General features: G+C 29.1%; 1 protein-coding gene across 2 annotated transcripts; it reads right to left on the bottom strand.

Annotated features, from left to right (window-relative positions):
- Window positions 1–285: 285 nt before the first annotated feature.
- LOC105251076 (MLX-interacting protein) lies at window positions 286–23,998 on the bottom strand. Of its 2 annotated transcripts, XM_011257590.3 has the most exons (16): window positions 23,695–23,998; window positions 17,062–17,430; window positions 8,843–8,949; window positions 7,140–7,213; window positions 6,542–6,667; window positions 5,941–6,154; window positions 5,523–5,618; window positions 5,162–5,435; window positions 4,508–5,075; window positions 4,242–4,424; window positions 3,829–3,973; window positions 3,408–3,508; window positions 2,867–3,330; window positions 2,584–2,707; window positions 2,341–2,470; window positions 286–2,146 (listed from the first exon to the last, which is right to left on the bottom strand). In XM_011257590.3, the coding sequence occupies exons 2-16, from the start codon at window positions 17,418–17,420 to the stop codon at window positions 2,025–2,027; spliced, it is 3,087 nt and encodes a 1,028-aa protein (XP_011255892.1). In that variant the 5' UTR covers window positions 17,421–17,430; window positions 23,695–23,998; the 3' UTR covers window positions 286–2,024. The 2 variants fall into 2 exon arrangements, with proteins under 2 accessions (XP_011255892.1, XP_011255893.1); XM_011257591.3 differs by lacking the exon at window positions 23,695–23,998 and having other exon boundaries at window positions 8,843–8,945; window positions 17,062–17,206.
- Between the last annotated feature and the right edge of the window lie 1,620 nt (window positions 23,999–25,618).

Genomic DNA, 25,618 nt, shown 5'->3' with positions numbered 1-25,618 from the left:
TAATTAATATTTTTATACAAAAATACTAAGAATTGATACATCAATGTGTTTAAAAAATGATTATAAATTATAATTTGCATTACTTTAAATGCTATTCATAATTTTTTCAATATTGATTTTCTTTGTAAGAAATTCTTAAATGTTAATTAAATTTGTATTTTATACATTTGCTTAAAATAAATATAAAGATCCATTTTTTTGGGTAATAATATAAAGAAAATTTTTCAAATTTGTTATTTAATACAAACTGATTTAGGAATATGTTTCAATGACTATGTATGTATATATAAAATTACTTGTTATTTATAACAGTTAAAAGTGATGAATATGATACAGGCATAGAAAAAATAAAATACAATAGTTCAGATTTCTGCATGTTGTTATAACATTGGAATAATAACACATGTAAATCTTTATGATACATATTGTACAAAAAAACATCCCTTTTCGACGAGTTCATTATTTATCACTTATCATGTACATATACAATGTGTGTTTGTCTGTATGGGAGGGCTTCTATATATTGCATTTTGTAAAAAAAAGAAAAAAATCATGTCACGTAATATTAAAATAAATAGGATTTTACTTTAGATATTATAAAGTACAGCAAATAAAATACACAATGAAATTAAAATATTTAGCTGTTATACTATTAACTATTTTGTTTTTTATCTCGAATGTTATAAATTTGACTATATATATTTTACATTAACGAAAAATATTACAATATGTAGAAGCCTCCTTTGTAACTTAAACTAATATTCGGTTCAAATTTTTTGTAAGTAATTTGTACATCATGAATTTCCATAATAAAAAGATCTCATATTACATAACAGTGCAAACGTAATTTGTGAGCAACCCCCTTTTTATATCGTCCATATAATCATCATTCTATATAAAATATATCATTCCTTTTCGCTTAATTTTAGAATATAATAGTAATATATCTATTAAGTAATTAATAATTCATATTTAAAAAATTACTTATGTATCTCTCCTTTTTAAATTATTTTTCAAAAATTTCTTAACTATTGGATTATCTTGAATTGCAGTCTATCAATGATAGTGACACTAATTTTATGTTTTTAATGTGTTATTTAATTTTCATTGAAAATTTCTCAAAGAAATGGATTGAATCTAAACTATTTGTTCATGGTATAATTTGCAGTGATTAATAATTATTACTATATATATAATTTTTAATCAATTGTTTGATATATATTACATAATTAATATATGTATATTATATAATATATATTCGTATAGCAATTTTAAAAAAGATATATAATTATTAATTTTAAAATCTTCCCCCCCAATTATCTCATCACAGCAAAAATTTTAAATTTTCACTTTAATAATCATATTTTTTAGCTGGATATTTCGTAAAGCAATCGAACGAGTTTCTTCATAATATAAAAATTTATAGTGTAAATATTTATCCTGTATAATTATCACTTATTTACCATTAATTATTGGACAATTGGGGATATAAATGTGTAAGTAGTTTTCTTTCTACTGCAAGTAAATATTTTATAGATGATATTGAAAAATTGTTTATTATTAGAAACACATTTTTTATGCAACTCTAGAAATTATTATCCAAAATAATTATGAGAGAAAATACACAAAATGTTTTTTTTCTTACCAAAAATAGTTATACATAATTGTGCTATATATCAACGTCATCAGTATATATTCCAGTATAATGTACTGTGTAATACATACATATATACATATATATGTATGTATATATATTTTATTCAAATTTATATATAAAACATTTTATATATTCTAAAATAAATTTTATGATTTCAATATGATATCGCAATAAAAAGAGGAATTGCACTTATTCTTATTTCTTTGTTTGCAATTCTGTTATCAAGTAACAAACTTTTGTTATTATTTGTTTTGCATAACTATAATTTAAGTTATACGGTAACTGTCATCCCTTACATTCATATATATATATCTAAACCTTGAACATTTTTATACAAACAGATTGTAACAAGAATTTGCGCACTTGATCACTGCGTGGATCGTCGACGTTCCGTCCGATTAACTGCCGCGAGTGCTTCCTCAGGTAGGCGGGCCGGATCTGATAAAATATCAGTGGCAGTACACAAATTCCTTAGAGAATTCAGAACAGCTGAAAATGATACTTTAATAAAGACAGATGAACAAATTAACTATATATATACGTGTGTATGTTTATTTTATTACTTTCTATTTTAATTTTTTTATTTATAGATTAAAGCATCTGAAAGAATATATATGCTATAGATACCTTTATATGTACTTTTATACATGTATCTTTTTAAGTGTTTCATTGTACATACAAACCTGGTCTGAGATCGACGAGTGAGCAGTGTTGCTCTACCCACATTATTGTACTTCTATATAAATCTTCAATACTCGCAGTCGAAACTGAAGCATTGAAGGACAACATCAATGGTTCCAACAATGCACTGAACTGATTATTTTGTTAAGAAAGATAATCTTGTAGAATGTCATACATATTTTGTAATTTTGCTTTGTTTCTTTCTGATATTTTGAAATATCATGTTAGAGAGAAAAAAAGGATACAATCCAGAATTTCCAATTTTCTCGTGTGCGCGTACGTACGTATTCATCAAACATCTCTTTCATTTTGCTGGTTCTATGTCTAGAAACTGGAGCACCCGTTGCAGGAAGCATAGATTGACAATTACTACAAGAATATTATTTCATGAAGCATTTAATCATTATTCAATTTATGTAGTTATAATCATATATTTAATATATTCGTTTTTGCATGTTATTACACATTATTCCCAGAATACCTATTAGTATTTATATTTTCCTTATTGAAATTAAAATTATCTCATACCTAATAGATGTATTAAGGCACTCAATCTGATGTCTCAGGCTATCCATTTCCTCCTTCAATTGATTTCTCTCCGCTCTAAGTTGTCGGATGTAATCCGCTCCTTTCTGCAGCATTGCGGCTTTACTCAATTTCGCGTTTGAATTTTGACTGAGTTGCGGTATCAAACTGTGCAACATATCAAAACCGTTCTTGATATTATATCTACGTTTCTGTTCCGCATGAATATGGCCAACACGTCTTTGCTCCTTATATTGTCCTCTTTCTGAGTCACCTTTCATATATCCGCGAGTAGGCGATAAGGGACTACCTATACTCATAGGACTATGCAAAGGACTAAGGCTTAAAGCTTGAGGGCTGTGTGCATTAGAACTGCTATCTTTGGGTGAACCAGGACTATTTTGAGACTGGTGTGTTTGGTTATTAGTGTTTAAAAGGATCTGTTGAGTTGTAGATGGTTGCATTGCCTGTAAAAAGATATAGATAATTGATTTTTAATGAAATTAAATGTCTATATAATATAAATCGAGTGATGATTTAATACCTGTTGTTGCGTTTGCGTCGGCTGCTGTATGCTAGATGTCTGCATTGTTTGAACAGTCACCGGGGTCGTGATATGTTGCGCAGTCGTCACTTGCGTTATTTCTACCATAAATATAACATTGGTTAAGAATAAATTAATGCATTTTTTAAATATTTATTTTACTAATGTAATTAATTAAATTTAATTATTATTATGAGAGAAAATATGTCGTATATATTATAAATCGTGTATATATATATATATATACACGATTTATAATATATACGATATATATATATATATACACGTGTATATATATATATATATATATATATATATATATGTGTACAACACACACACAATGATATTCTTGGATGATCTCTAATAAGACATATATATTTTTCTTACATGAATAATGACATTATGATGAAAATATACATACTATTTGTGAGCAAATGTGCAAGTAAGACATTGTTGTTCAGATTCAGAGCAGGATCGCTCACTGCGGATACCAGTGGTGGTGGATGTATCCTGGGTGCTGTTAAAGATGAGCTGCTTCGTGATCTATTTCTTCCTTTCATTTGATACTAAAGAAATGCGATATAATTTTTTTAATTTCAATCGAATATTTTTTGTTGATATAACTAAGCTAATTTATTCAGTAATTATTTGTATAAATAATATAATTGAATTTCGAGAGTTTGTAAATTAGCTAATATTAAATTTAGTTTGAGTTAATTACAATTCTAAATATTTAGAAAACATTAATATTATTTTTAAAAAAATTGAAGATTTAAATTCTCTATATACCACATCAGACTATATACTACATCTGTATACGCATCAGATACGGACCTTGGGTACAGCAAAAATCTCTTCTTTCTCCGCGTTGGACGTTGTCGGTTGAGGTAGCAGTTTAGTTGGATGCAGAGCGGGCGCAGTAAGATCCAAACCGGTAGATCTACACTGTAGCAATATTGGCGACTGTGACGGTTGCTCCGTCGAAGAAACTGATACTACTTGTTGCGTCGGATGTGTCTAAAAAATAAATATAATATATCTCTACAATTCTATCTTGGCCGTAAACTTGGCCAGGAACATACATTATTGCTTGGTTTTACCTTGAAGCTATTAGTGCTAAATTTACACTGTTGAGCATTGAGGTTTTGTACGAGGTTCGGAAACTTGTAACACTGCTGCTGTGGCTGAACGATCTTGTAAGGCTTGCTGGACATCGGAGGCGTAGTCGGTAAAGGCCTTATTGCTGGATGCTGTGTCTGCAACGATGAATTGCCGGGTTGCGTGGCGAAATTATGTTGTACTGTCACTAGATTCTGCACGGTGGCAGCAGCAATTGAGGATATCTGATTGTTAACTGTCACCGATTGATCATTTAGCGCCGTACTGATCTGCACTGATTGTGGTTGATTTGGTACCGGTGTTAATTGCACTGTCTGAATTTCCATCGCATAAGATTGTGGTTGCTGCGACTGCGGTTGGAATCCTGAATTTTGTTGCCGTGCGCTCGTTGCTTGATACGTATTCTGTTGTTGCTGTTGGGATTGCTGTATCATACGATTATTTCTCGACGATGTCGTCCTACTATTTCTATTCTTTTCTCGTGAGGATTGACTCGTCGTAGTAGACTCGAAGTTTGGCTGGATAGTATTGTAACTTTCATTCATAGTTCTAAACAAAACAGTGTGATATATCTGTGATTTATAAACATCAGGTTTTATTATATTTGCATAAAGATGTAATCATTTTGTGCTTACATGCTATTCCTATATACACTTGCTGAATCAGCTTGGGGCTGAGTATATATTTTAGCGGTATATTGGAGATTCTGCATGCTAGCCTCTTGCTCTTCTTGTGATAGTTGCTGTTGCGAAGCCTGTTCGTTCTTTATCGTCGTTGGATCCTCGCCTATTTCGTTCATCTGATTAATTGGTGTCATCAGGTCCAGATCAGAATAATTAGTGCTTAAACTGTTATTCCGAAACATATCATCCTCCTCAGGTACAGGAGGCAATTTCGAGTTTAGGAATTCTTGAATCAAAATAAAAAAAAGTATGCAACATGTTGAAAAAAGACGTTCTTTAAGATGAAATATCAAAATCAATCTTTATTATTTACCTTGCAATGGTTCTAAGGTGTCCATAAAATCATCCAGAGTTGGTTGTAAAGGACATAGACTAGGTTGCATGAAGTCCGCTAAACTGGCACCACGTGCTATCGAATCACATTTTGCATATAATAAATTTAAGTTACTTATATATTACAGAAGTAACATGCAGAATAATACGTAGAATAAAAAAAAAATATAAAAAAAAATATTTTTATTATTATTTTATTATTATTATTATTTTATTTTTATTATTCAATTATTCAACTTTTTATCGATATTAATATTAAGATTATTGATATTAATTCTTATTAAAAAATATTATTTTTTAATAACGAGAAAATACGACTCTCCGAAATTAAAATTTGCATGTAAGCGGAAATCTTGAAAATTCCGAAAAATTAATTAATTAGAAAAATAAAAAATCACCTATTTCTCTAGGATCGGGGAAGTATATTGGTTGATTTGAACTGATGGTCGAGAAGAGAGTGTCAGTCATCAATTCCATATAATCCTCATCAACCATCATACTCTCTCCGCCTGGGGTTCCACTGGTACCACCGAATACATTTCCTATACTCATTCCAAAGTTACCGGTGGTTCCGCCTCCATTGCCCCAATCTAACATGTCCATTGATTCCATCTAAATCAAATTTCATATTATATATTACACACTTTTATGATAAAAAACGAAGAAGCATGGTTCTATTTTTTTCCAAGTATATTATTATTTATTTTAAAAAATATAGTGGAAAATGAAAAACAATTAAAAAAAGAATTTATCTAAATATTTATAAAAAATATTTGGATTGAAGACTCGAAAATAAAAATTTTTAGAGCAACTTTTTCTATTATTATAGTGGTTATCCTTTTAATCTTTAGATATTCCTATTTTAGATATGATTCATTTATATGTTATCATTTTATTATTGTCTGTATCTTTCTTCTACAAAGCCACGAAGATATTTAATATCCCTTTAAATATTTTAGTTTTTTATTATATATTTTTTAAATATAATATATTACATACCATCTCTGTACCATCTTTGCTCGTCCAGCCAAGGATCTTGTTTCGGTAGAACATACGCCATTTCTTGTATTCGGCTGTAACGGCTGCAAGCTTTCGTTTCCAGTATTTTCCCTCTAAGACCACCGCCTGATAAAGAGATATGTCGTTAATTCACTTATACTAAGAGAGCGCACCAGTTCTTATTGTACAAACATAAAAAAACACTTTTACAACTTCATGAGCTTATTCGGATTTTCTAACTTCTTGCGCGATGTTGTGCGAAATGTGGCTTGCTAACAACATTTCGAGGAATTATCATTGCTATAACGCAATTATCTAATCAAACAAGCTGCCGCCAATTGCGATAAAGATACTTTCCAATTGCGTAATTGAGTAAAACTGAATAATATAAATCGTGGCTGTTTAATAATCATTAATATTAATGAGTACGATGCTTGAACTACAATATTATACAAGATCAAATAATTATTATAGAACGTTTACAAATATATAAATTTTCCTGCAATTATTGCAAGTAACAATTTTGTATAATTAATTACATATTTTGTAAAAATGTAATATATCGTTGAAATTTTGAGATTAGATGTAGGGGACAAACCTCGGGTTTATTATGAGTATCAACGTCAAGTGGCGACGCAAATTGGCATACCAGCGTATTTTGCTTCAATATAACTGAAAGAGAAAAATGATTTTATTGAATATATATGGTTTTTTTAATCTTTACAAACATTAAAATATTGTAAAATGTATATATTGAATTTATTAATATACAACTATATTTTTTATATCTGTTTTACCTTGTTAAAATAATAATAAAAAATAAAATAAAATTAAAATAATAAAAATTAAATAAAATTAATTAAAATAATAAAAATTAAAATAATAAAAAAATTATTATTTGTAAGAATTGTAAATTGTATATTTTAATTTAAATAAAAATGTAATAAAAAATCCAATTTCGCCATTTTCAAGTATATTTAAATAAAATAATTTTATCTAAATAGAAAAATTGCAGCTCCATTTTTTTTAAATCGGTAATCGTTGGACGATAAGTTGAATATATATCGGTTTATTTAAATTGCTGTGCTTAACACTACAGGTATACTATGATTAACGTGTCGTACGTCGATGATAAGCGAAGCTTAAAAAAAACAATGTATGAGACACAATTATGGTTTATAATGAATATATATTTACTATCGTCACTTTGTGTAATAAATATAGGTGTATCACACATACAATTCAAGAAATCTCTTAAATAATTAACATAAATACGCAAATATATATCATTAATTAATTAATATAATTAATATAATTAATTTGATAAAATAATTTGATTATATATTTTCTTTTTTATTTTTTCATATAGTTTTAATAGTTTCAGTAGTGGGTTTTTTATACGTAGTTTTTACAAACGCGAAAGCACACGTATTGCTCTTTTCTTTCGATTTTGTAAATGATTTTTATCTTTATTTTAAGCTATCTTTCATGTTCGTTAAACGAAGTGATTAGTTAATTAAGTTTAAGAAACGTGTGTACACACATAAAACGCTCCTCCGGCTCGTAATGATAAGTTGGACGTAAGCCAGGTGAGCACGATGAGTACTATTGAAGCAAATGTAGCACGCGGAGAGTTGGAGCTCTTTAAATAGACGGATAATTATTTATCCGGTCACACATTTGAAGAATACCAAGACAGCTATATCAATTCGAATAAGTAGCACTTTGCGTATCGCCGTAATTAAACTGTCAATAAACCGAAACAGATTGAAATTGAAGTGTTTTAGCTAAAAAGAAAAGGTAGGCTTCACGATCCACAAATCCGAAATTTATATATAAATTATAAAACATTATATATAAGTTTTTTTTTAAATATACAAAAGATATATCCATAACTCATTTTGAGTAAAAATTACATTTAAAATAAATCTCACAAATTAAATTTATTTCATTCTTGCATAAGATGTTTCAAATGGACAGTATAATATTTAAACATAAAAGCACTTTCAGGAATTGATTCGATTTTGATTGATAATATATATTGATTAGTATTTTGATTGATAATATACATTTATATACATGATGAAGATTAAGATTAAACTTGAATATAATAATAGATTGAAAAAGATAAAGAAGTAAACTTATAAAGATTATTACGATATTCTGCTGATAAGAGAAAAATAAATAAACAACTTTTTTTGATAAACAAGACAATTAAATTCGGGGATATTTTAATTTCGTTGATTATTTTGAAAGCATATATCAATGAATAAATGAAAATGCTAAATATTTTTTTCTTACATTGCATGTGCCAGCATCTCCAGATCACGTTATTTAATCTGATCTTGTCCTTCCATCTCAATCTGATACCTTTAAAGCGATTCCACTTGGGCGATGTCAGCTTCTGTCTGGAACAAATCCAAATGCCCATACGTCATACCCACTGTGGGACACCTATAGATCCAAATTCTATATAATTAATTCTATATAATTAATTAAAAATAATTTTCCTTACTCACTATTTTATATGATTATTTTATTTGTATGAGAAAGAATGTCATTTAAAGATTTGAATAAATATCGCAAATGTATTTTTTAATATAAAATTTTGAATTATTGTCATTAAAAATTTAATTGTACTTCAACTTTTTCTGATAATACATTTTAATTTTTAACATTATTCGAATATCATAGTCAACCTTTAAAATAAAATTAAAAATAAAATAAAATAAAATAAAATTGAGTTTATAAAATTCAAAAATTTTAATTTTTAAATGCAATAATTTCTTTTCCTCGAATACATCGCAGTAATTTTATATAAACGTGTAATAATTTTGTCAGTAAACGTGACTATTTATAATTTCGACAAATTTATCAGCAATTGCTCTATCGCAGGGAAAGACCATTTGCTTTGTGCGAGTTTTGCGAGACGCAGTTAGCAAGAACGCCTAGTGAATTTCCACGAGAGTTCAATAAACTACGCATATATGAATATATAGTATTTTTCTCTGATATTTCTGGTATTAACATAATTAAATGTACTTTTTTTAAAAATCTTTTATAAGGTTGATGTAATATTTCAAATATCTTGTCATAAAATATAAGTATTATCATCATTAATATATATAATTCTCACACAATTTATTTATAAGATCATTTAAAATTTATTCGCGTTTGTAATTTGCAATTGTTAATGTTCTATACAGATATAAATAAGAGATAAACTTACAATACAGAAAGTCGATAAGCAATAATTTAATAAAATAATAATACTAATATTTAAATGTTTTACATTGATAAATATATATATATATATATATATAAGATAAGTTTTTTTGCATGATAGATATCAATATATATTAATATATTAACTATTGAATTTAGCAGAGATGCGTTTATTTTTAATTTCTGAATGTATGACTGTAATTCTCTGAGGCGGACTTTACGTTATCGCCTTGTTCGTCGATATATCGCCGACGAAGAGTCAACAATATGAAAATATCTGTAGTCGGAAGATTTCCACATTTACTCGTATCTCATGATGATGGCGAGGGTTCTTCTCCTTGGCATTAGACCCTGCTCGACTGAGTCTTCTTTTCGAGTTATTGCTACTTTCATTTTTCTAATTGTGTGTGAGTGATTAGATAAACTATAGCATAGATTGAGAAACATGGCTGAAGAAAGAAATCGCTTTGAAAAATCGAGTCATATTGTTTTCGCCCACAATTTTTATAAGACAATCTAATTGTTTCATTTCAATAAAATTAAAAAATAAAAAAATTATCGTACGAAATTATTGCATATATATCTGTTCTAATTGTTTCATCAAGAGAATTAAAAAATAAAAAAATTATCGTATATCTGTTATCAGTATATAATTAATTATTCACGTGTGTCTAAAAATATGCTGTATGAAATAAAGTTGCAATATTCATGTGTAATGTTCTCTTTCTTTTTCACATATTTAAAGTAATAAAGAAGCAAAATTGAGTTTTTGTTATTTAAAATTACAGCAGATTGTATAAAATTATTTGTCCATTTCATTTTGTGATAATAATATAATAAAAAACGCATATATTATGTTATACATGAAAAAAATGATTAAAAGTCTTTTTACTACAAAAAAGAATAGTAAAATTATTTAAAGGTCGTATAAATATAAGTTGTAAAAAATCATAATAAACAGATTCTAACTGTTTTTCAAGATTTTAACGCAATTTAATAATTCTTAATTGATTAAGAATGATTGATTTTTAATTCAATAATATAATTTACGTACAAAATCTTTTCTCATAATTGCTTAATAAATTCTGCTTGCCTGAAAGTACGGTAATCGGGTACTCGCCCTTTCTTTATTTTTTCACAATTTTAATGAAACATAATGCTAAGGAATTTCATTATCAGATAACGATTTATGTGTTTGTTGCACGATATACGATTCAGATTGTCATCATGTATGTCACGTAGCACAGTTGCGATTTTATCACATTGTCGAACAATAATGTGAGAATGACAAAACAGGGAGTACGTTTGTAAAATAATATTCAAAGGACAGAATAAGATAATGACACAAATAGCCTATAGAACAAATAAAAGAAATTCCAATCGCTCATTTTGATAAGCAAATCCCTCCATATTGCTTTTATTTTAAGCGCTTTGCAGTTTTAATTATCTGAATTATAAGAAGAGAGCAAAGATCATACCGTGAAAACTAAACTCGTCTTGTTCTCAATGTCGTTTGTATCGGACAAACTCTCGTTACACAGAATGTTTGAAATATAATTTTGGATATAATTTAATATAAATTTAAAGAGTAAATTAATTTCACACACAGATTTATAATTATTAAATTATTAAGTTAAATCTTCTCGAATTAGCCTTATAAAAATCTGTAATATTAAATTTCTATAAATACAAATTCCAGAATAAAAGATATAAATATAAAAAAATATAAATGAAGATTTAATATATGAAATTTCTGTTAAACGAGTTGAAAAATTTGGAGTTAAAAAATCGTTCATTAGGAGGAGTATTCCGATAATATATTGCCTGGAAATTGCGGGCATTTTCCTCGAATATCAAGCGAGTGATAAACGATTTCCGCGTAATGTTATCGAGTAACTGTAAATATACGGAGCCGAATAGCCAGGGAACGGAAATAGATTCCGGCCACCGATTGTGGATCAGTGGACGAGCCTCTCGGCTCGCACGGATTCTCGGCTTCTCGCACGCGTGGCTTGCTGGGTGCTTGTCACGCGTCGTAGGTGTTACGTTGCCGGCGTAACGTACGTACTACGAATGTACGGCTCGTGATGACGTAGCGGCCTTGCGTCGATAAAAGACACATTGAGAAGAGGAGGGCTTTTACGGTAATCCGGCGTGATTCGCATTTTCGTGATTCGTCGCGCGCGAAAACGAAATGCAGCGTGATTCGGACGATGATCTTCTCTCTCTCTTTTTCTCGAAATCGATATTAAAGTCTACAATTTCTAATGTTATATTGTATTAATATTGTTTTATGCGCGAGGGAGCTCTTATGCACTTAATAAAATCGAAATAAAGTTTATTTCTGCCGAAGAAAATATTCATATAATGATTTTATTATTCGTATTATTATTATTATTTGTATTGTTATTATTATTTGTTTTAATTCTTTAAAAAAAATTGTATGCATAATTGGAGATCATTTCTCATCGAGAAATCAACGACTATTAATTTTCAAGCAACTGTCATCATTTTTAATATGAATTTGACTAATCGCAAAGATGGGGTTGACATATATCAATTCGCTGATGTAAGGCGTAAAGTGATAGCACGCGAAGAAAGAGCAAACTTTCTCATGATACGTAGATAGCGCTTACGTAAGGAAAACCTGAAGATACATTCACTATGAAACTTAAGTAAGTGATCATAAAGCATTTATTTAGGAAAAGGAAGAAAATTTACAGGAATATTATAACGTAGAACAAATCAGCGAATAAATTAAGAGTTTCATTTAATGTATTCAGTAATAAAGTTACATATATATGTTATTGGAATTAATAGATTTGGCTTAATTTGATGAGTTTAACGTTTTATTAGTATGCGAACAAATTATTTGCTCGAGTCCTCAAATAAAGAATATTTACGTCCTATGCAACGATCGCGCAAATTGAAGTTTATGATTTACGTCAGCAATCCAAGGCTAATAAAAGCAGCAAGTCTATCTCATTGTCTCTCAGTATTGTCAAAGTAGTAGTCACAATCATAAAAATTCTTCAATAAAATATATCTTTTTCAACTCATAACGCACGTTCAAGCTGCATCGTAAATCATTCTGTCAGGAAATGAACAGGGAAAGAACTGCATCTGAGTTTTTATTTTCCGTAGTGTGGCAACTCGGCAAAGATTTTTATCGAACACATCGATGCTCTTATTCTACATTACTATCGTAGAATGAATCTTATGATTAATTTAATGATATAACGTGCATTTAGCATACATTATGCAGTGTGAAATGTAAAAACAAACAGCCAACGCGTGCAACGATTTCATAAAAATTAAATTAACGACGCAAATTTCGTTCATTTTTTTTCGAATGTAGTACTGATGTAATAATAATGAAGACGATAAAAAATACTTCTTAATTATCTAATTTTGTCATGCGATATTTATCGCGTTGTTTAAGACATCATAATAAATGATAAGATCCGCTTTATCATTCATATATGACTCTTGGTACTATTAGTAGTTTGAAAATAATATATATTTAGAGATTCCAGATTATACAAAAATAAAAAGATAAATTTTTATAAATTATTAATAAATATAATTTTTTTGTAAAAAGCTCAAAAAATGTATAAATACCTTCTGTGAATTGTAGATCTAAATAATAAGTTATATGTATTTTGAGAATTTAATAATTCTTTAATATAATTCTCTAATATACATTTATTTTATATTGATATATATGTACACATATTTTAATATAATTTCAATATTTCAATATTGAAAATTTTGATTGCGAATTTAACAGATACGTTGAAAAGTAATAGTTTTTATGAAATGATGAATTCAGAAATTTAATAGTCTGTGTTTTATAATTTACAAAAATAAATAAATATAACTTTGTAAATAAATAAGATGAAATGTGAGCACGATTAATTATTAAGATGCGTTTTCTATTTTTATTAAATTGCTGGCGTAAAGTATAAATTCAATTCTTGATTGTTGTACCGTGAATATTTTCTTATTTTCCTTATATGATGAATCAGTTACAACATAAACATTAAAAAAATTACATAAAAAATAATATACGAAAACATAATGTATAGTCTGTTCTGCAATATTTCTACAAACATTTATTTTTCAATTATATATTGTAATTCATTTTAATTTATTATATAATTTTTTAATACATGGATGATATGTGAAATGGAAATTTTGATCAATTATCTTCCGAATGATAATTGTAATTAAAAAAGAATAAAATTTACGTACCGAATCAATTTTGTGTGTATGGCAGGCTGTTTGCGAGAATATGGTACTCGAAAACCATTGTATAGAGTACTGTAAGATGATGTCATTATGTGGTATCTTAAATACAATAATCAGCGTACTCGATAATAACTGTGCCGGAATTATTTTTGTAACTTTATCTAACTTCAACGTAAATTCTGTGTAAAATATAGTAATATTCTAATAAGAATTCCAACAGATACGTTTCAATCGATAATTATTACTGTGCAAACTAATCCTTAATCGCTTTATTTATCCTTTTCCCGCGATATAACACCCAACCTAGATCTCGATTAAATTAACATATTGTTGAAATTCATATAAACAAAGTTCAAGATTTTATATTAGAAAACTCACATGTGATGAATAAAGCTATTTTTAATTTTATTCTACTTTAATTATTCTACTTTATTTTTCGTTCGAGAACTTGAAGTATTTTATCTTTAAAAATTATTCGCGACTATAGAAGATTTATTAAATGAATCAAATAATATAAATTGTTTTTTTCTTGCATCTCCTTAATTTACAACACTTTACAAACCACGTCAAATCTTGATATCGTGTAAATTTAAATTTTTTTAATGATAAACTCGCTTCAAAAGTGAGAAGAAATAATTTCATAATGAAATTAATTCGTTACGTAAGCCACACACAGGAAATCTCTTATCTTATATATCGCGCAAGTTTGAATTTTATCATTCGTTATTTTAGAATAACAGAAATAATTTATCCTAACGCACTTGTTGATCCGATTTATATTATTATTGCGGCCATTTACATTCCCCAATATTGCGTCATTATCATAAGAGAAGATAATTTCTTCAAAACGTTATCGCTCCAATAACGCGATGAGTTCCAACGAAATCGATTGACATGATGTGTTTTTCAGGGTCGTCAAAGATATAATTAATTTGGCCTCATGTTTGTTAAGACATCGAAAGAGGAAATCGATATTATGCAACGCGATATTGTTTTAGATTTGCGGAGAAATCGGTTGAAATTATACTGTGTCATATATATATGTGGTATCAATATATCACACCTATTAAATTATATTACTGATATTATCTTCAGATTATGTCTGCTCTCTTAACAATGACTTGCAACTTTTTATCAAATCGCATTAGACATTTTACACGTGGCAAACTAAATAACATATATCGTGTAGAAAAAATTAAATTATTTTTAAATTACATATTATCTTAACAGAGTATATATTAAAGTATTTCTTTATTATTAATTTATTACCAAATCTTTTTACTTTATTTATTTATATATCCAATATCAAATTGTTTTTTTGCTGTTTCTTGAAGAAAACAATCCATATCTTAAATATTAACTAAAAACTTAAAGAAATTGATCTGCTGTGTTTTTATTTGATTACATAATAATTAATTCCATCGATGTTTTTCTAAGATCTTGTTTATTATTAAGAGCATACGATTACAAGGCACTGTTAAATGTATATAAAACTACAGCAATTTTTGCTGCATGCATGCCACAATGAGCTGATTAACTGTAACGTCATTGTACATACATATCTAATACGTCAGCACATAATATATATGTATATGCGTGATTAATGTATATTATTTTTTGCGCGATGCAAACTTTTTTATCTCATTAAACTACAGTTCAATGTGTGCGTTAATTTCCTTCATATGTCTATCATTTTTATAGAACTTTATTTCATAAAATAGATTGGAATTAATCGAGTTTCAATTGAGTCTGTTTCCTTTTAAATTCATTAATTTTAATAAAATGAAACAATGGGATTACGATTAAACCTGAATATATAGAATATACAGTAGGATCGCAGTTAAATCTGTTAACTTTAACTGAACTGTTTACGGCAATGGGAGATATTCGCGGCATCGCGAGGGAAAAACGGAAATTGTCGGCAGAAACCGTACTCTGCGCGCGACTTTAGAGAGACCGCTTAATTGCGATGTTGTCGTTTGGTTCTACGGCCTCTCTTTCATTAATTCAATTGTCTCTTATCAACGAGAATGCTACTAGTCAGCCTAGAACCGACGGAGCATTTGTCTGGTTGCCGAGCGCGAGCAAAACACATCGCGGAATGACTCTTTATTTTCGGAGCAAGAATAATTTTTCTTCGAGAGAATGAAATCACATCTTATGAATATAAGGTCTATTCGTTTCAGATATATCTTTTTGCATTATCTACGTGAAAAAATGGGCAAACAGGTTTACATTCGGAAAAGAGAAAGTTGCGGAAAGTGAAACCACAACGAATAGATCTATTGTCTCATTTACCTTTTATTTCATTTAATCTCGCAATGAAATCAATTATCGGGTGACTCGAACGTGCTCGGTCTCCGTGTCTCTTTGACCTCATATAACATTTGAATGCATTTTTATTAAAAAGAAACTCAAGACTCAAGTTTCTTATTTCAAGAAAAACGAGGAAGATTTTCGATCAATTCTTTTTAATTTTATCTTTCAAAGCTTGTAATTTCGCTGATTAAATAACATTCTAATTTTATATATTAGATGGTAATATTGATATTAATGTAAAAAATTCTCAAAATAAAAATTAATTGAGAAGAAAAGGGAAATTGGCGTAACTTGTCTCATTTATGAATAATATAATTATATATAAATTATATAATCATATAATATATAATTTTTAACATTTTTATATAATTTTAATTTTGCATGAATAATTTATCCATTTTAAAACGAGGAATTTTTATGTTTTTCAAGGAAGCTTTATGTAGTTATTTTTAATTTTGACTTTATATATATATATATATATATATATATATATAAAACTTTATATATATATATATATACTTTATATATATATATATAAAGTTTTTACATAGTATATAATATATATCTCCCGTTTATAAAAAAATAAAGAATTTAAAAAGATTTGAGAAAACAAAAAAATTCTCAATTATATAATATATATAAAAATCATTCGACATAAAGACTACCTTAAACTTACATTATCGCTATTCTATTTAAAAAATTGCCGGAAAAAAAGAGGAACTCACCTGTAGGCAAGAGACATGCACTGGAAAAGCTTGTTCAAGGACGTTTCGATGCTCAACTGCTGGGAAGAGCTCCTCATGTACAGGCCGCTATTCGCGAATCTGTCGTGAAAAAAGCCAAGCGGTCCGGCGATCGGGAACTTCGTGGTCTGCGTCTCCTCTTGATCCGGCACCGGCACGGCAAGATCGTCCTCATCGTCCTGAGCCTCAGCCTCGAAGTCCGATATCATAAAGTGGCCCGAGTGTATCGTCTCGCGCGAGTCCCGTCCGCCGTTTTTTTCCCGTTTATTGTCGTTGCCAGGACGATGAAAACCGCCCTGGCTCGTCATCGGCGGCTTCCGATAAATCAATTCCGCCTGCATCTTCGATCCTCTGCGAATACGATTGATCCCTTCGAATCTCGATACTCTAGTGTGTCCATTTCGCGTGTTTATCGGGCTCTCTCGATCGTTTTTGAAATGAAACGAATTAAAATTGTCGACAGAACGCGGGAGCTCTTGACTGCGCGATTGTGAGGTGAATATTGATATGCAAATTAATAACGCAATCTAAAATATCACATTTTTGGAGAAATATATTTCCATTTAGGCTACATTGTGTATATTTAATTCGTGCACAAATAACACATTTCGGCAATCACAATAAGAATAAGATAAATATTAATTTAAGAAAATTTTTATTATTTAGAAAATTAATTTTAAAGCGAGAGAAAGAGAGAGAGAGGGAGAAATTTTCTCCATTTAATTTTCTTTATTTAATTTTTTAAAAATAATTTTATCTATTTACTCAAGTAAAAAAATTTTATAATTTGTCGATTTTTTTGGACAATTATGATAACAGATTCGTGAATCTTAACTGATTCGACTATATCTGATTTATGTTCTATGATTTAAAATGGGGTTGTTCAAATAAAATAGTAGGATTAGACGACCCCGTTTCTAGAAATTAGCGCACAGCACAATCTATGATAGAAGAAAGGCTTGACAGACATAACAAGTCTCACAATCAGTTATTGATACCCTGCGATAAACTCAGTTCACAAACGCACCCCTTTTTTCTAAGTATATCATATTTAAGTGATATATAAAAGGGAGGAAAGAGAGAGAGAAAGAGAGGAAAAGAGAGAGATATATGTTGTATGTATATGCCTAAGCTATAAAAATTCAATGCGACTTAAACACATTATGTAAATCAATATTGTAGAATTGATATTGTGTGCGTGGTATATATACGAGTTTATACATATATTTTTCAAAGCTGAATTGTATATGACACGTAAATATGTATGTTTCGATACTTCGACGATAACAGACATTACTCAGCGAAGTTTAAACACCAGGTTTAAACATCAGGTCGATTATACGATAGATTATAAATAAGATAAGTAACACACATACACATATTTTGGCATGTGCAATTATACATATATGCGCGTGAAGTAAAAATTACGTAAAAGAATTGCATAAAAGAATTTTTAGTTGGCGATATAATATAATGAAACATCTGTCAATTAACTGTTTTTGTTTTTGTATACTGTTTTTGTCATACTGTGAAGTATTAAAGCCTTGATTGGTGATGGCTTCCTGTCGATACGTAATTAATTTCGCGATAACATGTGTGGGAAATAATCGAATCCCCGCCTCTCGGTTGAATGACCGTATCGTAATGACCGAAAACATACAACTGGTTTTACAGTCGTAACATCGATTTTCAGCTGTACAGTTATAAGTTCGATGGAATTCTCAATGGTCAGTGACTTTTCTTTTAACTATACTATTACATGCTGGCTAAAATTAAACGCAGTCGAGACAATTCAATGCGTGGACGTGTCCGATGTACTGATGAACATGATCAAACAATGATTCGGTCAATCTTGGATAATAAATATTTTTCAGCTATCTTTATTTTTTTCTGAGAAATCTATATATTTCTATAAAAAATAAATATCATTTTAGAGTCTTTTTTTTTCGAGGAGCTCTTAAACATTTTTTTTATAAAAATCCGGCATGAAATATATTTCAAATAAATCGACTTTGATCTTGCATTGCTAAATTATGCGACATAAGAATGCAAATGTAAGATAATGTAAAATTTGTTATAAATTAACATGATAATTAGGCTAGAAAATAAATAAAATTAAAATAAATAAAACTAAATATATTTTAGTTTTATTTATTTTAATTTTATTTATTTTAACATTGTAGCTGTTTAACTAACTTTATTTTAACTTGAAAATCTCTTATATTTCCACATCTGAATACACATTTTAGTTGATTCAATATTTTTTTTAAATAGTATGTAAAAATATTTAAATATTTTCTTCTTATTATAAAGTTATCACAAATCAATTCATTACCCGATTATTATCATTAAATATAAAGGAAGCAATAAATTTTAAAATGTATTGTTATTAATATTATTACATTATTATTATTATTATCATCATCATCATTTATTATTATTATTATTATTTCAGTCTTAATATGCTCAGTGATATTAGCACGATATTGACATGATTATAAAATTAAATTTTAGTTACAGTCTTATTTAATGAATTAATAAGATATCTTCGATATTTCAATTTATGTACTGATATTGATATTATTATATTCATTTTAGAAGTATATTAATTGTACCTGCACTGAGAAAAAATCTGGTTACATTAATTAGAAATCTGATAGATTCAACCAGTATGTCTGTTGGAAAATGGATGAATCAGAATTTTTTTTAGGAATTATCAGATGAGTATTAATTTCTTTCTTTTAAATTTACCACATTTCCTTGGTAATATTACATTTATAAAAAAATGGCATCATTGTGCTAAAGTTTAGTTAATATAACAAGAGAAAGATTCAATTAGATTTTATAGATTCAATTAGAAAATATCAAATAATCAAATCCTTGTAATAACGTCTATAAACGTTCTGATTATAAAAAATCGAGTTTTATATTAATAATAAGAAAATTCTGCTTGGTTTAACCAAAGTGCCTTCTATCAAATACATCTTATTAATACAATCAAACGATTTTTTCACAGTGTGGTTTTATATTTGATATGTATACGGTTTTCGATTGCAAGAATCTGCGTGTAGGGAGCTCCAGATTTCATTTCTAGCTATTTAATTTAACGTAGCGTAGAGATAACGACGCTATAAATAGAAGGAATGACAATTAAGGGAGCAACCACGTAACTTTAAGAGGCTTCATGTACCGAAACATAAATTCCGATGCGGAAGTTCCCAAATTAATGCAATCTATTAACACGAATAGAGAAGTTTACATTGGATTGACCGATATATTCACGAACCGAGATATCACCCGTTAAAACCAGTTATTCTGATGGAGTTTTCCTTATCATTCGGATTAGATCCCAGATGGTTTATTAGTAGCATCTGACGCAACCTATTTTTTCCCTTCGATCACGATTGCATAATTCGTAAATTTTTATATTTCCGTAAACTTTTACTAGATTCTAAGACATACTTTTTTCACTAATTTTATGCAAATTTTTGCGCGTTATTTTTTTAATCAAGGAATTCAGTATTCTGATATTAAACGGCAAAAGAAATATTAAAGTGTCTCGCTATTGTCTCGAATCGTGAACATGAATACATGGAAAATTGCGGACTATTCAATTTTCGTCAGAATTGTTTTTTTCGGAATTATTATTTAGCCAAGCATCACAAAATATTTTCGTGAAAATTTAATTGTCAAAATGAAAAGTAAATTTTATACGTTTTTTTTTAATTTTTTATGACTTTTATGACTAATTCGATGATAATTTTTTCTTAGAAAAAGTGTCAAAGAAAATAATTATTTATCACATAATTTTAACATATCTTTGCAATTAAAATTTCAAATAAAAATTTTAATTGAAAAAGATATAGTAAAAAAAGCACATTTATTGATGTGTATTAAAATATATAATATATATAATAAAAAAAATATAATATATATATGCACACACACACAAAATTTTTGTATTTGTAATATTAATTATGTTAAATAATTTTTTGACATATACATAGATATGTAATTGATTAATTTTCTTATATAAAATTATTTAAATTTTCTTTCCCAAGAAAAACAAAATAGTGAGTTTTTGAATTCTATGCTGTAATATGCTGATAGGTCTCGATATCTATGAAATGTTAATACCCTTTGACCTTCTTGAGCTGATTGTGTCACAGGGCGAAGTCAAATGTCTTATCCGTTTGTTTATTAAAGTCGCACACTCTGCTAGGTTTCGGATTCTAAATAAAAATGAATATCTGTACGGAATACGTGTGATATAACAATAATGCAATCTTTTCAAATATAAAAATAATTCGGTTAAAAATAATCATAAAGAACGATAAGCAATTTCAAAATAATACAAAATAGAACATAAATAATTTACAATAAAATATATAGCAAATAATATCGATGCATGTTAACAAAATTTAAATTTGATAAATTTAATTTTGATTCTAGACGATGCTCCTGACATTTCTCTATTTGATCCATCGGAAAAACTGACATTGCTATTTCTGACTCCAATTGGATAATGGAAAATTTCCTTATTACGTCTTAATTCAGACGTATTTTTCTATATAGTTTCTATATTGTAAAACGTTATAACAATTTGATTTAGGAAATCACTCATGCATATTATCTACATATTTAAATTTCAATATTGATTTATAATACTTAATTAAGTGTGAAATTTGATTGATTGATATCATTTTATTCGTATTCTCGCATATATTGTTAGTATATTTTTGCTGAGATAAAAAAGGTAAAGATAAAAATAATAAATAGATAATCATAATTCCGCGCAATTAGTGCCAACATATTAATCTCGTTTCCGTATGTGAGTAATCGTCACTTTCTTTTATCAACATTTTAAGCGGCTTGGATACGCGAAGATAATCTTAACTCATGTAATATTTTTAGGTGTTCAATTGCTGGTATTAATTTGTTAATCGCAGCATATGAGTACACGTGCGACTTTCTTATAACGAAAACAATAATTTATTTTTGGATTTATTTTGTGTAAATTAAATCTTTAATAAAAAAATAATGAAATTAAGTAAAATCATATTGTCAAGTAATTATATATTACAGTATAATTATAATTAACAATTATATAATTGAAACAAAAATATTATATAGGAAAAAAGTAAATAAATTAAATTAAAAAATTAAATTAAGATATAATATATACTCACACGATTATATTAATACTACAATAGTTTACATTATTATATAACTTTCAATATTTATTATTAATTAAATGCAGTTCTCGGAATTTAATTCTGCTTTTAGCATTATCGCAGCTGTATTTTTTGTGTTTTTTTGGAAAAAGATAGGATATAACATACATAATATATTTGTAATATTTCTTAAGCGACTTAAAATGAATAGTGACAAAAACAATATTTTTGCATTTTGATGCGATAGACTAGTTTTTGTCACTACTCATTTTAATTCGCTTAAAAAATGTTAAAAATATAATACGTCGATCCTTGATTCTTCCTATATATCTTTTTTGTTTCTTGAATGAAGTCATAATGTAGGAAAAAAAATTATATTTCGGAGCAATAGAATTGTTTTCGTCACTATTTTGTTTTGATTCACTCGAAACATTAAACATATACGTCCTCGACATAATATATAATATTTGTACATCGAACAAACAAGGGTTCAAAATATACCTTTAATAGTAAACAGGAGATTAGGAATTTCTATTTTTCATTGAGTTCTAAGGTTTACTGTGATCCCGTACGATACACGAGGTTGACACATATCGAACACGCGTGTTTACAGTGGTTTCTTAGCGTATCAAAAAGAAAATTTGACAATAACATACGTGTGTCACTTGTCAATACGCATCTCTACGTGGATTTATATTTCGATTCAATGATCTACGCGTTATAGACGCTATTTTTTCTCTCTCTCTCTTTCTCTTTGAAAATAAAATATAGCACGAGAAAAGAATAAAAATAATACAGTATAATTAAAACGAGCGGATCACGAAGTGCGAGTATTCTCTCACTTTTTCATGTATCGTCTGCCCCTCTCCTTTCTATCCATCTTCTATTTACGCTTTTTCTCTGTTCAAGGGGCAAATCGCTCAAAGCTCGTTAAGTTAAGCATCGACTCGGACGCATTGCGTCGTGGTTTTCCTTATCGCGTCACTCCGCTCTGCGTCTCGATTTTTATCGCGTCCGTCTCGCGTCTCATGGAAATAGCCCGCATGTTTCCTCTATCGTCACTAGTGCCGTCCGTTTTCTGTTTTATCTCCTCTCGCTTTCTCTCCCCATCTCTCTCTTTCTTTCCCTCCCCTCAGAGAATAAATAACGCAGTTAAGAACTCGCGCTCACTATTAGTCGCTATTCATCTCACGTTTATGGCTATTCATTTCCAGGGAATGATCGAAAAAAAAAAAATAACGCCCGTTCAACGTCGCGCACCAGATGTTGATTCAATGCGCGACATTCGTCGCGCAAACAATCCGCGTACAAATCAACGAACACACACGCGCGCGCGCGCGCGCATTGCAACACGGCATATAACACATACGCGCACACAACGAAACAATACAAGACGATACGATATGATACGAGACGGGACGAAGCTCCGTATCACACTCACCTTCTGGATCTATTTCACAATTCCTGTTAGCACTCTTTCGCGTCGCTCTTATCCGTCGTCGATGTGGCTTCCAGAACAGCGGCTTCGCGGCCGGAAATTATCCTCCTCCCTCGTAACCTCACTCGTCAAGATCGTTTCCGCACGTTCGCCGTCAGGCTGGGCCGCGAGGCACCGCGCCCGGACGCGGCCCGTTCGCGTTACTGCACGACACACTCTCGCTCATGATGGCACTGCGACGCCATTTGCGCGCGAGTCCGCATTGCCCACGTTACACGACTGGCGCTACGAACCGACTGCGTACCAGCTGACGCGCTCGCGAGCGCCGACCAATGGCGGCGCGCGCCTCCCTCTCCACTCCCCACTCTCCGCGCCCGTAGCCCCCGGCGATTTACGGTCGCACAATATTTTGAAAAGCGCGCAAGTTCGAAAGGGTGCGTGGATGAAAAAACACAAACAAGTTTCATAATACGTTTGCGTTGTCGACTTCATACACTGTACTTTCGCGTAAGACAGTTATCCGATCTATTTAGTTCGTCGACGCTCTCGATTATTTGCAGGCGATATGTTCAGGCGATGTTTTCGGTAATTTAAATACGATCGTAAGATAAATGATAAGAGATGATTCTTATGACTGTCGTATAATTTGACTAGAGCGATTGCAATATTAATGGCAACGATCAATTCCGTTTCTTTCACGATGCTTTGTCACGGTTATATTTATACTCCTTCACGACACGGACGAAATTATGATGCGGATATTATTGAAAACGTCTCAAACTTTTCGATTTCTATTAATATTTTAAGAGATACTGCTTAATACGGTTTAAATATAGTTTTTACGATGTTATATTTAGGCTGCAATTTTCGCTTACAATGCTACATGTTAGAATTGACTAATCGGAATAAAGATTCCTTTATTCTCATTGGTCAATAAAAAGTTTCTAGAATTCATAGCGTTAAGACATATTTCACGCGCATTTTTCATCTCTGAATATTCACGCTTCATGACTGTTAATTATCGGAAAAATAGCAATATTATCTTACAATAAAAAGAAATTATTATTTAAAAAATTGTTATATCGATAAAATTGTTATCGTTTTTTGAACAAGAATAATGATGCAGATATTTAAAAATTGAATATACGCATTAAATATGCATATGACATAAACAAATTTATATTAAGACTTTTTGTGACAGATTATAAAATATATTGAATAATGACATTAATAAATATCGAACATAAACGGATGATTAATATATGTGTCTCGAATATAAAATGAATGTATTATATAATATTGATATAAGAATGTAATATATTATAATTTCTACTATTACTAAATTCGTTGTGATATTTATTAAATAATTTCTTACTTTCAATATTATAAATCATGTGAATAGTGTGTCCGTGTAAAAATCGAAAGAATTTCCGTCTAATTCTCGCGATAGTCGAAATGATACTAACAATAAGCGAGAATTATGTTGACAATACGATGAAGAGATGGCATGCGTGAGAGAAGGAAATTCTCGGAAATAAAGCTCGATCGCTTTGTTTACATAATAAAGGTAACACGTGTCATCAATTCACTCAAAGACGTGACAAAATATTATATATAGAACACGCGGCCAAAAAGATAGCTTATCGCGTTTAATAACGTAAATGTTGGTCACGTTAAACAAGAATATCGAAAGTGCCTATCTATAATATTAAATATTCTGTGGTAACGCTATATTTCGCGCCAAAAAACAACCCATAGTAAAAAATTAATTTAATACAAATAATTATATCTTATCGTTTAATTAGAGCGATATGAATGTTATTGAATTCAGTTAGATGTCAGTGAGCGGGGTCAGTAATGCTCATAATATATTTATATATTTATTTTCGAAATTTTTATTAATTTAATATATTTAAAATATGTTGAA

This window comes from Camponotus floridanus, unplaced genomic scaffold, assembly GCF_003227725.1.
Source record: "Camponotus floridanus strain SB8 unplaced genomic scaffold, Cflo_v7.5 scaffold6, whole genome shotgun sequence".
Lineage (NCBI taxonomy): Eukaryota > Metazoa > Arthropoda > Insecta > Hymenoptera > Formicidae > Camponotus > Camponotus floridanus.
This window is presented reverse-complemented; position numbering and strand designations above follow the sequence as displayed.

Coding starts and splice junctions, on each gene's coding strand:
- LOC105251076 (XM_011257590.3), bottom strand. CDS start 17,420: ATGCAGGCGGAATTGATTTATCGGAAGCCGCCGATGACGAGCCAGGGC. Junction 6,668..7,139: donor ATACTCATAATAAACCCGAG/GTTTGTCCCCTA, acceptor TCTCTTTATCAG/GCGGTGGTCTTAGAGGGAAA. Junction 6,155..6,541: donor GCAAAGATGGTACAGAGATG/GTATGTAATATA, acceptor AATTTGATTTAG/ATGGAATCAATGGACATGTT.